The 16,386-nt window shown below is 38.7% G+C and overlaps 4 protein-coding genes across 5 annotated transcripts; 3 read left to right on the forward strand and 1 right to left on the reverse strand.

Moving 5' to 3' along the window:
* Nucleotides 1–949: 949 nt before the first annotated feature.
* Nucleotides 950–5,435, forward strand: LOC18015188 (oligopeptide transporter 7). The gene is made up of 9 exons (XM_006396948.2): nucleotides 950–1,030; nucleotides 1,129–1,521; nucleotides 1,814–1,968; nucleotides 2,081–2,178; nucleotides 2,822–3,091; nucleotides 3,484–3,783; nucleotides 3,887–4,142; nucleotides 4,276–4,458; nucleotides 4,538–5,435. The coding sequence occupies exons 1-9, from the start codon at nucleotides 1,000–1,002 to the stop codon at nucleotides 5,144–5,146; spliced, it is 2,295 nt and encodes a 764-aa protein (XP_006397011.1). The 5' UTR covers nucleotides 950–999; the 3' UTR covers nucleotides 5,147–5,435.
* Nucleotides 5,436–6,520: 1,085 nt separating this feature from the next.
* LOC18015205 (lon protease) lies at nucleotides 6,521–8,212 on the forward strand. The gene is made up of 4 exons (XM_024154517.1): nucleotides 6,521–7,146; nucleotides 7,446–7,671; nucleotides 7,783–7,831; nucleotides 7,960–8,212. The coding sequence occupies exon 1, from the start codon at nucleotides 6,521–6,523 to the stop codon at nucleotides 7,136–7,138; it is 618 nt and encodes a 205-aa protein (XP_024010285.1). The 3' UTR covers nucleotides 7,139–7,146; nucleotides 7,446–7,671; nucleotides 7,783–7,831; nucleotides 7,960–8,212.
* Nucleotides 8,213–8,882: 670 nt separating this feature from the next.
* Nucleotides 8,883–14,157, forward strand: LOC18015206 (N6-adenosine-methyltransferase MT-A70-like). Of its 2 annotated transcripts, none has more exons than XM_024154111.1 (11): nucleotides 8,883–9,075; nucleotides 9,240–9,337; nucleotides 9,429–9,509; nucleotides 9,588–9,685; nucleotides 10,385–11,505; nucleotides 12,468–12,566; nucleotides 12,748–12,831; nucleotides 12,923–13,254; nucleotides 13,349–13,565; nucleotides 13,650–13,729; nucleotides 13,818–14,157. In XM_024154111.1, exons 4-11 carry the CDS (start codon nucleotides 9,649–9,651, stop codon nucleotides 13,987–13,989), a joined length of 2,142 nt encoding a protein of 713 aa, XP_024009879.1. In that variant the 5' UTR covers nucleotides 8,883–9,075; nucleotides 9,240–9,337; nucleotides 9,429–9,509; nucleotides 9,588–9,648; the 3' UTR covers nucleotides 13,990–14,157. The 2 variants fall into 2 exon arrangements, with proteins under 2 accessions (XP_024009879.1, XP_006397014.2); XM_006396951.2 differs by having other exon boundaries at nucleotides 8,883–9,021.
* LOC18015207 (2-keto-3-deoxy-L-rhamnonate aldolase) lies at nucleotides 14,135–15,396 on the reverse strand. Its single transcript, XM_006396952.2, has one exon. The coding sequence runs from the start codon at nucleotides 15,319–15,321 to the stop codon at nucleotides 14,242–14,244; it is 1,080 nt and encodes a 359-aa protein (XP_006397015.1). The 5' UTR covers nucleotides 15,322–15,396; the 3' UTR covers nucleotides 14,135–14,241.
* Nucleotides 15,397–16,386: the final 990 nt, after the last annotated feature.

The raw sequence follows: 16,386 nt of genomic DNA on the forward strand, positions 1-16,386 counted from the left end.
AACCCCCTCTTTCTTGTAGTGTATTATAAGTAATATTGTTTTATATTTAACATGTTAGGTTCTTGGAGAGAGCAGATGTAAATTACACTCTAGGATTTTGGAGGTCAAGGATAAGAAAGAACAAAGACTATTTTTTAACCAAAAAAAAAACAAAGTCTATTCGGTTTATAGTTGGTAATCAAGTGACGCTAATACTGTATCTACATATTCTGAAAATTAAGTCTGATCCGACAAATATGTGTTTGAGAGAGAATAGACGAAAAGTGGTAAGAAAATGACATGAAAGGTGTTCGATCTGCCTACGTGGCAATATGAGCGTGGCCATACTAAACTGCGAGGAAAAAGATTCTCTTTTCTTTGGATTCTACCTTTTTCAATAATTTAGATTCTGGTGATTTACAAGTAACTTTTAACTATAAGTAAAAAAATTGAGTCCAGATCAAATATTTTGTATCTCCTTCAAAAAAAAAATTAATAATGAATTAGGACTGTGCATGGGTATCTTTGATATTTTTATATAACAAAAAATACTTGAATGAGTTGATAGCTAACTTATTGTACAAATGTGTAGCTTTATAAAACGACAACAAAATGTCTTTACGCAAAATTTTTTTTTTTTTAAATTGTTTCAAGAAGAATAAAATGTTTGTACTTATATTGAAGGGAATCCTCTTAAAAAAAAAACTAAGTGTCCAAAAAATCAAATAAAAATGAGAATATACATCATGTAGTTGGATCATAGATGACAATTATTTGCATCATGTTCCAACAATACAGTATAATTATTCTTTCCCAACTTACCGTTGTTAAAAAGGAAAAAAAAAATCCGTTGACAAAGAAATTAAAGTTTGTAATTAAGATATCTTCAACAAAATTATTAAAAAATGGGCCAACTCTTCACAAGACGTGAAGAAGACTAGAAGATAGACAGCTTGTCAGATTTAAATCTCAAAAAAAAAACAAAACAAAAACAGAGCAAGAAGAAGAAGAAACACAGCCATGGAAGAATCAGAACAAGCTCTTCCTCTGTGTAAATTACAATACTCAACTCCTATATATTTTTTCGTTTGAATTTCAATTGTTAAATCGATAACGCAGTACTAACAAAACATTTTAATTTTCTGACAGTAACAAAACCGAAAGATCAGAAAAACTCATCCTCGGGCTCATCATCTTCATCATGCGAAACCAGAGACGAAACAGAGGGTCTCTGTTTACCAATCTCCGGCGACTCAGGAGAAGACGAAGAGAACTCACCAATTCGACAAGTAGCACTCACCGTTCCGACAACAGACGATCCTTCATTACCTGTCTTAACATTTCGTATGTGGGTCTTAGGAACTCTCTCCTGCATCCTCTTGTCGTTTCTCAACCAGTTCTTCTGGTACAGAACAGAGCCTCTCACGATCTCCGCAATCTCCGCCCAAATCGCCGTAGTACCTCTCGGTCGACTCATGGCTGCTAAAATCTCCGATAGAGTTTTCCTTCAAGGGTCAAAGTGGGAATTCACCTTGAATCCAGGTAGGTATATCAACATGGATCAAAGTCCATTTTGGTATCGATTCTTGAATCATGTTTCTTGATTCTTGGTTGGGTTATAGAAAAGTTTTAATCTTTTGATTGATTTCAGCTCCACCTTGGCATCGATTTTGAATCATGTTTCTTGATTCTTGGTTGGATTATAGAAAGGTTTTAATCTTTTGATTGATTTCAGGTCAACTTTAGCATCGATTTTAAATTAGATGTTTCTTAATTATTGGTTAGATTATATAAAAGAACAAGAAGTTGTAATCTTTTATTGATTATTTTTCAGGTCCATTTAATGTTAAAGAGCATGTGTTGATCACAATTTTCGCTAACGCCGGAGCTGGATCTGTCTACGCAATTCACATTGTCACCGTTGTGAGGGCGTTTTACATGAAGAACCTAACGTTCTTCGTATCTTTCATCGTTATCGTTACCACCCAAGTTCGTATTTTTAAGCTTTTAGTTTTGTAGTTTTTTTATAAAAAAAAAAAATTGGGTTTGAATCGGATCGTGTTTATGGTTTCTGATCAATTAAAGTGTGGTTGATGTTTAGGTGTTAGGGTTTGGTTGGGCCGGAATATTCAGGAAATATCTTGTTGAACCGGCGGCGATGTGGTGGCCGGCGAATCTTGTTCAAGTTTCACTTTTCAGGTAAAATACACTCATTTTAGTCGTTATTGAGTTTTCGATATTTTCTATATATATACAAACAAATACAAAGGGCATAATTGTGTTTTGGCCAAATGTCACAATAATTGGAGTTGTCATTTCAGTTAAAATGATTGTGCCGTGTTACAACAATAAATATACTAGACCCACCTACTCACCTAGTCACCTAGATAACAAGATGTAAGAAAAAAAAAAAGAATAAGGAGATATAGAGACTTTGAATATAATATGGAAAAAGTTATTTTCATTTAAGGTTGTCTATTTTTTCAAACTGTAAGCGAAAAGATTAAAAAATATTTTTTTCAAGGTATTATGTTCAACATATTTTAAATAAGAAATATATTTTTTATCATGGGACCAAGTTTTACCAGATTAAAGAAAAAAGTTTTACCAGATATTTTCGAAAATACAAACAATTTCATGACATTTAATTCCTGATAAAGACATTATCGAGAAGTAGGTAGTTATGTGGTTTATATTTTCGTACACATACTCGAAACATAACCAATTAACCTCATATGTCACATACAGTATGTATCAAAACATAACCAATTAATCACATTTAGAAGCAAGAGATATTAATTCTTGATCTAACATATTATTTTTGTGGTTGGCTAAATGACAGGGCGTTGCACGAGAAAGAAGAACGGACCAAAGGAGGGCTGACACGTACACAGTTCTTCCTGATAGCATTCGTTTGCAGTTTCGCGTATTATGTGTTTCCGGGCTACTTGTTTCAGATATTGACGTCATTGTCGTGGATTTGCTGGTTCTTTCCAGCATCAGTCATGGCCCAACAGATCGGGTCGGGTCTTCACGGGTTAGGTGTTGGAGCCATTGGACTCGACTGGTCAACCATCTCCTCTTACTTGGGTAGTCCACTCGCTAGTCCATGGTTAGTCCCAACTCACTCCGGTTTACATTCGGTTTATGATTTATGTGTCGAACAACTTTGAATTAAAGCCTTATTAGTATAACCAAACTTAGTAAATTGACATTTATCAAAAACATACTATTAAAAACAGATTTTAATTACATTAAAGTAATGGCCAATGGGTAAACGCAATTTTAGTTATTATTTTATCCAAAACGGACCCAGCTCGGACAAAGTTTTCTACAAACTGAACCGAATAAAAATAAACCGGTTCCAAATCGAATAAAAATAATGATATCCCAAAATGGACTAAACCGGAACTCAAACCGAATAATCAACTCCGGTTTCGGTCTTGGTTTAAATTCAATTTAGTATTTGTATTACAAGAAATGTGTTGAATTTGTTTGTAACAGGTTTGCTACGGCTAATGTGGGTGTGGGATTTGTGCTGTTGGTCTACGTTTTGGTACCGATATGCTATTGGCTCGATGTGTATAAGGCCAAGACCTTCCCTTTATTCTCGAGCTCTCTTTTTACAAACGAAGGTTCAAAATACAACATCACATCCATTATAGACTCTAAATTCCACCTTGATCTCCAAGCTTACGAGCGTGAAGGCCCTTTGTATCTCAGCACTTTCTTCGCCATTAGTTACGGTGTTGGCTTTGCCGCTTTAAGCGCTACCATCATGCACGTTGCTCTCTTCCATGGAAGGTATATATAAAGCTCATACATTACAATGTATCAAAACAAATTTTATGAACTATACATGTAAATGTTTGGATTTAGGTCCTGAATGGTTTCTTGATATATGTAGAGAGATATGGGAGCAAAGCAAAGAGAGTTTCAAAGAGAAGAAACTGGACATACACGCGAAGCTAATGAAAAGGTACAAGCAAGTCCCGGAGTGGTGGTTTTGGTGCATACTCGCTACCAATATTGGAGTCACAATCTTTGCTTGTGAGTATTACAAAGACCAACTTCAGTTACCATGGTGGGGTGTTCTTTTGGCATGTACAATCGCTATTATCTTTACACTTCCTATTGGTATCCTCACCGCCATAACCAACCAGGTAAAGCCAATAACTAAAATAAATCAACTATGTAAATGTTATGATCAGAGGCAATGCACCACTTGCACGTCCTAAAAGACGGTCTTGGTTATAATTATGTCAATTTCTTTCGATCCGGTAAATATTTCTGTAGGCTCCAGGATTGAACATTATTACGGAATATATCATAGGATATATCTATCCAGGATATCCAGTTGCAAATATGTGCTTTAAAGTATATGGATACATAAGCATGCAACAAGCCATCACTTTTCTTCAAGACTTCAAACTTGGTCATTACATGAAGATTCCACCTAGAACCATGTTCATGGCACAGGTTTACACTCTCTATTTTCAACTATATTATATACCATTCTCTTAATGTGATAATTCACACATTAAGGATTGATTTTCAGATTGTTGGAACACTCATCTCATGTTTGGTTTACCTCATAACGGCTTGGTGGCTAATGGAGACCATCCCCAACATATGTGATTCGGTTTCTAATTCAGTTTGGACATGTCCAGGAGATAAAGTCTTCTACGATGCATCTGTGATATGGGGACTTATTGGACCACGTAGAATATTTGGAGATCTTGGTTTATACAAATCAGTTAATTGGTTCTTCCTCGTGGGCGCTATTGCACCGGTTCTTGTTTGGTTAGCCTCAAGGACGTTCCCTAGACAAGAATGGATCAAGCTTATAAACATGCCGGTTCTTATTAGCGCAACAAGCTCGATGCCACCGGCAACAGCCGTGAACTACACGACGTGGGTTCTTGCTGGATTTTTATCCGGATTTGTTGTGTTTAGGTACAGACCAAATCTATGGCAGAGGTATAATTATGTTTTGTCAGGAGCGTTGGATGCTGGATTAGCATTCATGGGTGTTTTGCTTTATATGTGTTTGGGACTTGAGAATGTGAGTTTGGATTGGTGGGGAAATGAGCTTGATGGTTGCCCTTTGGCCTCTTGTCCAACCGCGCCTGGTATTATTGTTGAAGGTTGCCCGCTATATACATAACCAAAAAAGCGTTTGCGTTTCAATTCGATTGGCAAATGGCAAAGGCCTTTGCAATGATCAAGTTTGGCTGTGGATTTGGTGGGGGGAAATGGCGGCTGTCTCTAGCCTATGTTTGACAAAGATATATCATTGTTTCCCTTCATTCTCATTTACGTTGGGAGATTGCTTGTGTATATATATTGTAAAGATGATTAATTACTAGGGAGGGATATTCAACCGTTTGGTTTGATTGGTTCTATTATTTTTATTCTTCTATAATTTTAATTCTGTCTTGAACTTTTGAATTTCATAATCGAATTGAAACCTAGTGTGTGTTATTCAATGATGGATTTAACTATAATTCCCTAGGTAAGAATGGATCAAGCTTATAAACATGCCGATTTTGTGTAATAACATGTACGCTTATGCTAACAAGGGATTGCCATATAAAAAGGGAGTAGTATCTTCTTCCTATAATCTTTGATAAGAAGGTATCATAAAATGGTTCATAACTTCTCCAAAACTTGTTCAAGAATATTATCGATAGAAACCTCCTTGCTTTCAAAGGATCTGGCCACATTGGACAGAAGCCACCATAACTATCAGCATTGGTAAAAAAAAAAAAAAAAAAAAAACTATCAGCATCCAAACCGAAAATTAAAGAAACCCACATCTCAGTTATATAGCTCTTTGCTATCCCCCAGGGGCGGAGGCAAATTAGAGGGTATAGGGTGATATGCTCCCTACTCTTTTTTGTTTTTTTATTAAATAAACTTTTAAAAAATTGATTTTGTATGGTATTTAAATGAGTTAATAGAAAAGTGTCCCCAATTATTAAAAATATATGTATTTTCTTGAAAATACCTCCAACAAAAAAATGTTCTAGATCCACCGCTGCTATCCCCCATACTATAACTCCAACACAATGCTGAGAACTAGACCAACCATACCTACCAAATATTTTGATCAACGAAAGTGAAGAAACCGGTAAAACCAAAATTATTACGTAAACCCATATTAGGACGGAATAGCCGGTCCTAAGTTTAATATGGCCAGAAGCTAGAGAGACAAAATAGGTCGTAAAAATAAGGCGGCAAATCTGTTCCTGTTTTGCTTGGGCTCAGGGCCAGCCCCGAGTATTTTCTCTTCTCCCCTATATTCTTGATAACAAACTAATTAAGTATCATAAAATGGTTCATAACTCAAAGATGTTCAAGAATCATACATTATCAAATCGGATATCTAGTCCAGCTTTGTAACTTATCTAATCCGCTATGACATTAAAGCATGTCCATCGGGGGATCAATCCAGGATTATGGCCCAAAATCATATGCACAATCCATTTAGAAAAAAAGAAAAAGAGCATTTTTTTCGTGATACCGTCTCTTCTGGACGATGCTGAAGATACGATATCACGGCCACGTGATTCGTCAAGAATGTGAGGACAAATTTTTTGTTTACTCTTCGTTTATTTCATTTTCTTTCATTCCACACTTTTTTCTCCTCGTTTGCGAAGTCTACTCCGACGCCTTATCAGGTTTCGCCGTCGGTATCGGCAGCCTCGGAGAGATCGTGAAGCACAAGCGACTCGTCGACGATCGCTTCTTCATAATCTGTAAAGGCCAGGAGCAATTCTGCATCACGGATCTCGTCCGTACGAAGCCCTACCTCGTCGCGAAGGTGACGTGGCTGGAGGATCGACCGTCCGGTGAGGAGAATCTGGACGAATTGGCCAACGAGATTGAGGTTCTGATGAAGGAAGTGATCCGATTGTCGAACAGATTGAATGGGAAACTAGAGAAAGAGGCGCAGGATCTGAGGAAGAATCAGTTTCCGACTCCGTTCTCGTTCTTCGTCGGAAGCACGTTGGAAGGAGCTCCAATGGAGCAGCAAGCGCTGATGGAGCTTGAGGACACGGAGGCTAGGTTAAAGAGAGAGAGGGAGACGCTGAGGAATACACTCAATTACTTGACCGCAGCTTCTGCAGTGAAAGATGTCTTCCCATCTCCGTAGTAATATTGGTACCTGGTCTCTCTTCAGTGTTTTTCAGTTATTGGATACGCTAAACTTGGTCAATGTGTAAAGTTTCATAAACGTAGGTTCTAGATGGTATAGATGTTCACATATGATCGTATAGTTTGGATTGATCAGAGTTTGTATCTAAAGAAGTTTGCTTGATCAGAGTTTCAAATTTGTATTTAAAGAAGTTTGCTTGATCAGAGTTTCAAACTCAATGGCCCATATTATTTTAGTACTGAAATTGTTATACAGATGATGAATCGAGAAATTCAATGACTTTGTTGTCTGTTTTGGCATGCAGGAACTTATTGTCATTGATGATCTCTTATCTGCTTTGGTTGGAGTTGAAGGGAGGTATATATCAATTAAAAGATTCCATGGGAAGGAGGAGAGTTCCAAGTTGATCCATCAATGGATTATATGTGTTTGTAGAACTTGATGCTGCTTTATTTGAAAGTAAATTGGATTGTAGGAACATATTTTCTGATGATGGAATAACAACACTTGATGAAACGGATTTAAAAAAGGCATGACTTTACTCTTTCTACCTCTCTCACAAACATACACATACGCATACATACAAATTTAGGCTTTGTGTATCAAACTGTTTTGAGATACATTGCTTTTGTGTGTTTCAGGAAATGGCCAGGTATGTCCGGGGAGAAGTTGGTTCTCTTTCTTTAACAGGTGCATTACTAACCTCCCATTATCTTATAATGCTTTATTAGCTGCAACATACAAATAATTTTGCTTGTATAATTTTGCAGTTTAAATAGATATGCATTTCCTATAATGTTCTGTTTTGTGATGCACAGATAAAAAGTCCATATTCTCTGGAAATTTCTCCTTCATTCCATTGGAGAACAAAGCCCTTGTGACTTGAGTGAAATGGAGGAAGCTGTGGCGCTTTGCGAATCAATCTTTCATTTGTTTCTTTCTTTGTTTCAGTTTTCTAATATCTACACAAGGGAATATGCTAGTTGTTAGCATATAGATGATCACGAACACATGGTGAAAGTTAATAAGATACTGAAGTTAGATTATTTGCTGTGATTGGTACATTAATTTGAAAACCGCAGAATGTCAGAAATATGCTACGTTAGTATTGTCTTCTTCTCATGGCTTATAGTCTCCATTTAAGACTTATAGTGAAAAATAAAATTGACGATGATATGTGGTAGATAGAAACCAATTTACAGTCGATATATGACACTGTAATACTCCAATAACAAAACATGAAGGATCATAATAGCAAATGTTTCAAAGAAAGAACAAAGATGAAGATTAACAACACACATTTATGTTATTATTACACATCACGTTACAAACACAAATGTTGAGACAAAACAAAAAATAAATATGTGTTTAAATTTATAATCAAAATTAAAAAATTTGAATTTAAAAATATTTTTTTTTTTATGAACTCCATTTTGAGGTTGAACCAACAAATTAGGACATGTTCTTCCAAAAACTCAAAACCAAAAAATAATAATATTATATTCTAATCGCATCATTATCGCATATATTATAGTGGATTTCTTAGCCAAAAAAATTAGTAAAATAATAAACAGAAGTCCAAAAGTAAGAAGAGTCGATCTTTATTTTGGAGTTGGGAGAACCGGTTCTTCTCGCACACGTGGCAAACAGACATTGGACAGACCAATCTCTCGGCTAAATTTTTCTTTCCTCGGCCAAATTGCATTCCTGGGACATATTTCTCTTCGTATTCCGACTCTTCAATTTTGCCGACCAAATCGTCTCCACCGACTACTCGTCGTGATCTCCGGCGTTATCTCTGGCGCGAGGCCCGTCTCCTCCGGGTGGAGATGCCTATGACGCCGGTGTTTCTCTTCTACCATATCCCAACCAATTCCTCGGTACCTTCGTCGAACAAAGTCATCTCCACTTTTGGTTTTTAATTTTTGATTTTGGTAATATTTGATTTTGATTTTGGTTCGAGTAATTTGATAGTTGGTAGTTGTGAATCTCTTAATGGCTAATGCTGTTTCCTTTTGGGGCTTTACATGTTGCTTAGACTCCATAAGACCATAACTTTAAGTAGAAAATCAGTAGCTTTTTGTTGGTTTGATTTCAGGGTTTGAGAGCTTTTATTCCAAAGCAAGAGCTGGTGAAGAGAGTTAACAGTTTCACCGAGTTGAAGGAAAACGTAAAGCAAGAGTTTCTTCTTCTGCGGTAACAATTGGGTTTTATTTTTTTTAGGTTTAGTCACACTAAGATTTTGGTTTCACCGTTCTGCGTTTGCTCAAGCTTTTTCATGTGACAGGAGGGTCGTAGACTCATTGTGCAGATTACGCGATTGAACAAAGACAAAAACGACTTGATATTGAGTGAAAAAACAGCCTGGGTTGGTTTTACTTTTAGGTCTTGCTTTTATACGAAAAACCAACAATGAGACTAATGATGATATCGCACACTGTCTCAGGAGAAGCTGAACCTTCGAGAAGGAACGCTCTTACAAGGTACAGTTGCTAAAATCTTACCATATGGAGCTCAAGTTAAACTCGGTGAGAGTAGTAGAAGGTTAGTTCAAGTCTATTCGTTATTATTCTTAAGTGACTAGTAATTTTGAACTCATTTCGTTTTCCAATAAATGTTTCCACACTGGACTGCTACACATTTCGAACATAATTCGCAGAAGAATTGGATCGGTGAGCGATGTGCTTCAGGTGGACGAAAGCTTATCGCAGAAGAATTGATTTTTTTTTTTGGATTCTATGTTCTTATGAGTAAATGAATTTGATAGTTCGTTCTTCCTAAAAAAAACTTGTATTTTAAGACAAAGCTAAGCTAAACTCTAACACCAGAAAGAACAATAGAGGCAAGATTCACTCGATATTACCTAAATGCTGTAAATTTTATTGAAGCAAAGCACACAGATGATAAACAATGGCTCCGTATCCAAATTGTATTCGGTGAAGAAGAATTTTTTTTTTTTTTAAAAAATCCTTATAAAAGTTTTACCAATAATCCATTAAAAGCAATAAGTTTTTTAAAATGGGTTCTTAATTATTTAAGAACCCATAAAAGAGTTTTGAGATAATAATGGTCATAGGGATTCACTAATGTATATGCTCTTATAATTTATAAACTTTGACTTAAAACTGAGTCTAGTCTTACTTAATTCGACGACATCGTTTTACTCTCCGTGCTTGCTAAACCCTTTTAACCGTTTAAGCTGAGACTGCAAGTCTTGATTTTCTTTTTCTTTTGGTTTTGAAGCTTTTGTAAATTTCAATTTGGAGACAATGGAAACTGAATCGGAGAGAAACGACGATGCCACCATTATCGCCGTCAAAGACATGCGAGCTCGATTAGAGAATCGAATTCAAACCCAGCACGATGCTCACTTGGATCTCCTCTCCTCGCTTCAACAATCCATTGTTCCCGATATAGTCCCGTCTCTCGATCTCTCCCTCCGGCTCATCTCTTCTTTCACCAATCGACCATTCGTCGCCACGCCTCCTTTACCTGAACCCAAGGTGGAGAAGAAGCACCATCCAATCGTTAAACTAGAAACCCAGCAGCAACAACAACAAGGTCATGGCTCTAAATCGATGCTCGTCGATTCGAATCAGAGAGATTCTGGTTCTGGCGCTGAAGCTGATGGATCTAGTGGGAGTCCCATGGCGCTCGTGAGAGCGATGGTTGCTGAGTGTTTGCTTCAGCGAGTTCCGTTTTCTCCGACGGATTCGTCGACTGTGCTTCGGAAGCTAGAGAATGACCAGAACGCTAGACCGGCGGATAAAGCGGCGTTACGCGACCTAGGCGGAGAGTGTGGGCCGATCCTCGCCGTGGAGACTGCTCTTAAATCGATGGGGGAAGAGAACGGTTCCGTTGAATTGGAGGAGTTCGAGGTTAGTGGGAAGCCTCGAATCATGGTCTTGGCTATTGATCGAACCAGATTGCTCAAGGAGTTGCCGGAGAGTTGTCAGGGGAACAACGAATCGGGTCGGGTCGTGGAAACCCCTAATTTGATTGAGAATTCCACAGTTTCCGGCGGGTTTGGAGTTTCCGGGTCGGGTAATTTCCCGAGACCCGAGATGTGGTCTGGTGACCCGAATATGGGGTTTAGGCCGATGATGAATGCACCAAGAGGGATGGGAATGATGGGGATGCATCATCCAATGGGGATGATGGGTCGACCACCGCCGTTTCCGTTGCCTTTGCCATTGCCGGTGCCGGTGAATCAGAAGATTAGAAGTGAGGAAGATGATTTGAAAGACGTTGAGGCTCTTCTTAGCAAGAAGTCTTTTAAGGAGAAGCAACAGTCAAGGACTGGTGAGGAGTTGCTTGATCTCATTCACCGTCCTACTGCCAAAGAAGCCGCTACCGCAGCTAAGGTGACCCCAATTAAACACTCTTTAGGCTATATAACCATTTAAACGGATAGTTAAAGTTATGCTTTTTTTACGAATGTGAATGTGAGTTTAGAAGCTTTCAAAAGGGATTGAGGAAGAATGTAATATTGTTTATGGCGGACTAGATAAGTTATATCGATCCAAAGTTGTGTTAAATTGGAGTAGATAGCAGACTAGATAATTTATGCCGATCCAAAGCTGTGTTAAGTTGGACTAGATAGCAGACTAGATAATGTATGATTCTTGAACAAGTTTTGGAGAAGTTATGAGCCATTTTATGATACTTGGCAGATACTACTCCCATTTTGTGTTTTCGTACTCATATGTGTTTTAAGTAGTAGTTTTAGGCTTTGCCGGTTTCATCTCTTTCGTTGATCAAAGAGTTTTGTTTGTATGGTTGGTTCTTAAGATCCGAGTTCTCAGCATTGTGTTGGAGTTACAATTAGGTGAAAAGCAAAGAGCTATAGAACTGAGATGTGCGTTTCTTCGGTTTGGATGCTGATAGTTATGGCTTCTGTCCAATGTAGCCTGATGTTTTGAAAGCAAGGAGCTCTCTATGGAATATCCATCTTACGAGATCTAGGTGCTACGTGTTTTTGACTTCTAATGAGATAAGATCTAGATGCTTAATGATTTTGACCTGGCCATCTTTGTAACATCTACAGTTTCTAGCTTCACCACGTCAAAATTGTCCCGAAAGCTAGAAGTTTTACATACAACATTTGTGTGCTTTGTCTCCCAGTTTTGGGTTTGAAACTTTTCGATATGCGGTTTCTACTTTCTAGTTTCAATCTCAGTGTAGCGAAAGAAAAATTTTCTCTGCGCTAAACTTGTGTGTTTGTTGTGACTTTTTCTCCATCTACACCCCTGCCACTGTTTCTAGCCTTAACTTTCAAAAAGCTTGGTTCTTGTAATTGACTGGTATATTGTTATGTTCTTTACAGTTTAAAAGCAAAGGAGGATCACAGGTGAAATATTACTGTAGGTATTTAACTAAAGAAGATTGCCGTCTTCAGTCTGGTTCCCACATAGCCTGCAACAAGGTTTGAACCATCTCAAGCTTACATTATACATCCTTTCTAACTAAAAGTTCAGAATATACATTGTTAAAATTCTATAGCGTACAAATTGGGACTGGTTTGCAAGTCAAAGTTTGATCTCTTGCTTTGGCATCTATGATGCTTGACTGAGATAAACTTAGTTATGAATTTTTAATGCTTTCAGAGACATTTTCGTCGACTAATCGCTTCACATACTGACGTCAGCCTAGGAGATTGTTCCTTTCTCGATACATGTCGTCATATGAAGGTAACTCTTTAGCCATATTATATGATAGTACTTAGATTCATTTTTGTGAATAAATGGTAATTGAGCAATGGTTATATTGGATTTTGGACAGACTTGCAAATATGTGCATTACGAGCTCGACATGGCCGACGCTATGATGGCGGGTCCAGACAAAGCATTGAAGCCTCTACGTGCTGATTACTGTTCTGAAGCTGAACTTGGCGAGGCACAATGGATCAACTGCGACATACGTTCTTTTAGAATGGACATTTTAGGCACTTTCGGAGTTGTAATGGCTGATCCGCCATGGGACATTCACATGGAACTTCCATACGGAACAATGGCTGATGACGAGATGCGCACTCTCAATGTCCCCTCGTTGCAGACTGACGGTTTGATTTTCCTCTGGGTTACTGGTCGTGCAATGGAGCTAGGCCGTGAATGGTACGTAACTTAAGTAAAATCTCAACAAGTTTTGTGTATATCATAAGGTTACCATAGAAATAAAGTTGTGTTTATGCTTTGTTTTTTTGTAAAGTTTGGAGCTTTGGGGATACAAGCGAGTGGAAGAGATCATATGGGTAAAGACGAATCAACTTCAACGCATTATTCGAACAGGAAGAACAGGTCACTGGCTTAACCACAGCAAAGAGCATTGTCTGGTCGGAATCAAAGGAAACCCAGAAGTAAACAGAAACATCGACACAGATGTCATTGTTGCAGAGGTTAGAGAGACAAGCCGGAAGCCAGACGAGGTATCTCCATACTGATTGATTTACCAAATCGTCTGGTCTTGTCTTGTGATGAAAAAATGATTTAACAATTTGTTACCTTACCAGATGTATGCAATGTTAGAGAGGATCATGCCAAGAGCAAGAAAGCTCGAGTTGTTTGCCCGTATGCACAATGCTCATGCCGGGTAAAGTTTATTTACTTTCTTATTGTCATATGAGATTAGATGTGTTTGCTGATTTTGTGGGTTCCATGAATCTTTTGGGTGTGTATAGATGGCTGTCACTTGGTAACCAGCTTAATGGAGTCCGGTTAATAAACGAAGGTCTTCGAGCTCGGTTTAAGGCATCGTACCCTGAAATAGACGTGCAGCCACCATCACCACCAAGAGCCTCAACGATGGAGACTGACAACGAACCAATGGCTATTGACTCAATCACAGCTTAGTCGAATTTGATAAACTAAAGCCAAAGGTGTCAGCTTTGTTGGATCTTGACCGTTGAAATCGCAATATATGATGAGCTAAGCTAATGACCGTTCATGAAGAATTAACATTTGTGCTATGTAATTGTAAAATCTTTATGAAAAATGAAAGGAAGAAGCTTTTTAACAAAACTGACCAAACAACATTAATGAACATGGATAAAAAAGGAAAATCATCATTATTATTTTCTTTCATGAAAATTGTTTGGGATTGCTTTATTCGCTCCAGTACTTCTCATCGTCAACATCCTTTTCGTGTTCCAACGAATCCTCACCGTCGGATTCATTGACCAAACCCATCTTGAACCTCCTCACGTCTTCCACAGCTGCGTTTCTGAACAGCCCAACATCGACGGCTCCGGCGACCATGTGGTAACCACGCTCACGGATGGCGGCGGGTCCGTCGTGTGGCATCGCGAATCCCGACAAGTAGGCCCCACCTTTCGCCGGATCTGACGTCAGCACAGATTTCTCCGCTTTCCTCATCATCTCCCTCACTTTCTTGTGTCCTGGGTCCCACAAGTATCCCAAACTCGCGCTCAGATCCAACGGTCCCATCTGCACGCAGTCAACACCATCGACGGCTGCGATCTCATCGGCTTTCTTCACTCCTTCCGCTGACTCCACCTGGCACATGATCAGCATCTCGTCCGCGTAATTACTTAAATACCCTTCGTCGATCCCGTACTTGGATGCTCGCACCACCGTGTGCGCCGATCCACGGATCCCTTCGGGAGGAAACCGGCAATACGACACCGCTTTGGTCGCGTCCTTGCGAGACTCGATCATCGGGAACATGAGTCCCTGTGGGCCTAGATCTAGGGCTTTTTTAGCCCATGTAGGGCAGTTTTCCGGTAACCGGAGAACAGCGGCTGTGCCGGCGGCGTTTAGAGCTCGGATGCAATCTAGAGCCTCCGGTATGCCGCCGTAACCGTGTTCCATGTCAACGACGACGTAATCGTACCCGGAGTGAGCAGCGATCTCAGCTAGAGTCGGCGAGAAGGAGAGTAAAAACAGGCCGTAGAGAGTTTCGCCGCCGCGGAGACGGGATTTCAAGGAGGTTTTGGATCGATTCGAGATCCCTTCCACGGAAGGAGAAGAAACGGCGACGGAGGGAGAGTTGTCGGCGGGAGAGGAAGAGTATCGGATTGGAGTTAGGGTTTTGCGAGGAAATGAAACCGAGTATCTAACGGAGCTGGACTTTAACGGAGATGGTTTTCCGGTGATCAGAGAAGAGGAATTAAGCAGAGATGTCATATCTTTGTTGACGGTGGAGAAGGTTGAGGCGGTGGCCATGGTGGTGGTTTGGGAAGTGTCGACTAAATCTAAAGAGTTTTGATTTTTCAGATTTTCGCTTAAACCGTGTAGGAATCGGATGACTAAAAATCGAAATTAGTAATCTCTACTCGTCATTTTGGAGCTAGAAACCTAAACTGCATGGTGTTTTTATCTTTCTGAAACGGCAAAATGTGTCACTACAATCCAAGTAATACAATATGTGGACGGCACGCGCATGCAGGAAAAAGAGCCAAAACCAATCTGAACTAAATTTGATGTGCCGAAAAAAATCTGAACTAAAATACGGTGCCAATAACTATCTGAATTTCAAATTAATTCAAATTTTATATCTGAACTTTAATATGAATGTCACTACTTTGACTAACGTTGATGTTAATCAACTGTTAAAAATGCTGATAAAGCATGACTTGGTGTGACACATCATCTTCCTAAAACAATGTCATTTTATAATATAAAAAAAATCTAAAATTTCTCCTCTCTCCTGGAATCGAACTTAAGACATTACAAACCTATTAAAGCACGCAGACCAGTTGAACTGTGAGAAATTATTGGTTTTCCTTACAATTACATTTATATATTATCGATATGTATATCTAAATTCGAAAAATAAATAAAACGACGGTGTATGAGTAAGTTAAACTCCCAAAATCGAATTAGGTATAGCAGTTCAGTTCTTCTTCTTCATCAAGTTCTATTGTTAGAGAATTCAGATGCTGCATTAAATGAAAACTAAGTTCGATTTTGCGTTTGGAGAATTACTGCAGTAGAGAAATTTCGTTTCTAGGGGATTTATGTGATGATCGTGTTCTTGTAGTAAGGCTCCTGATAATTGATTCGGCTTCGGAGGCATTGGAGGTTAGAGTCGGAGGCTAGAGTCGGAATCTTGTCGTTGGGAATACAGAGGGAGAGAGAGATTCTGGTGTTGGCAAAATATTTGGTGACTTTTAGATCCATGACTCTTAGAACAAGAACAGTAATATATAAATATGTTCGTACGAAATAACATATATGTCTCACAGCTCAATTGGTCCACACGAATGAGACTACACAAAAGAGAAAGTT

Source organism: Eutrema salsugineum, unplaced genomic scaffold (assembly GCF_000478725.1).
Source record: "Eutrema salsugineum unplaced genomic scaffold, Eutsalg1_0 scaffold_3, whole genome shotgun sequence".
Lineage (NCBI taxonomy): Eukaryota > Viridiplantae > Streptophyta > Magnoliopsida > Brassicales > Brassicaceae > Eutrema > Eutrema salsugineum.

Coding starts and splice junctions, on each gene's coding strand:
- LOC18015206 (XM_024154111.1), top strand. CDS start 9,649: ATGGAGCTCAAGTTAAACTCGGTGAGAGTAGTAGAAG. Junction 12,567..12,747: donor CCCACATAGCCTGCAACAAG/GTTTGAACCATC, acceptor TAATGCTTTCAG/AGACATTTTCGTCGACTAAT. Junction 12,832..12,922: donor ATACATGTCGTCATATGAAG/GTAACTCTTTAG, acceptor GATTTTGGACAG/ACTTGCAAATATGTGCATTA.
- LOC18015207 (XM_006396952.2), bottom strand. CDS start 15,321: ATGGCCACCGCCTCAACCTTCTCCACCGTCAACAAAGATATGACATCT.
- LOC18015205 (XM_024154517.1), top strand. CDS start 6,521: ATGCTGAAGATACGATATCACGGCCACGTGATTCGTCAAGAATGTGAG.
- LOC18015188 (XM_006396948.2), top strand. CDS start 1,000: ATGGAAGAATCAGAACAAGCTCTTCCTCTGT. Junction 1,522..1,813: donor GGAATTCACCTTGAATCCAG/GTAGGTATATCA, acceptor ATTATTTTTCAG/GTCCATTTAATGTTAAAGAG. Junction 1,969..2,080: donor TCGTTATCGTTACCACCCAA/GTTCGTATTTTT, acceptor GTTGATGTTTAG/GTGTTAGGGTTTGGTTGGGC.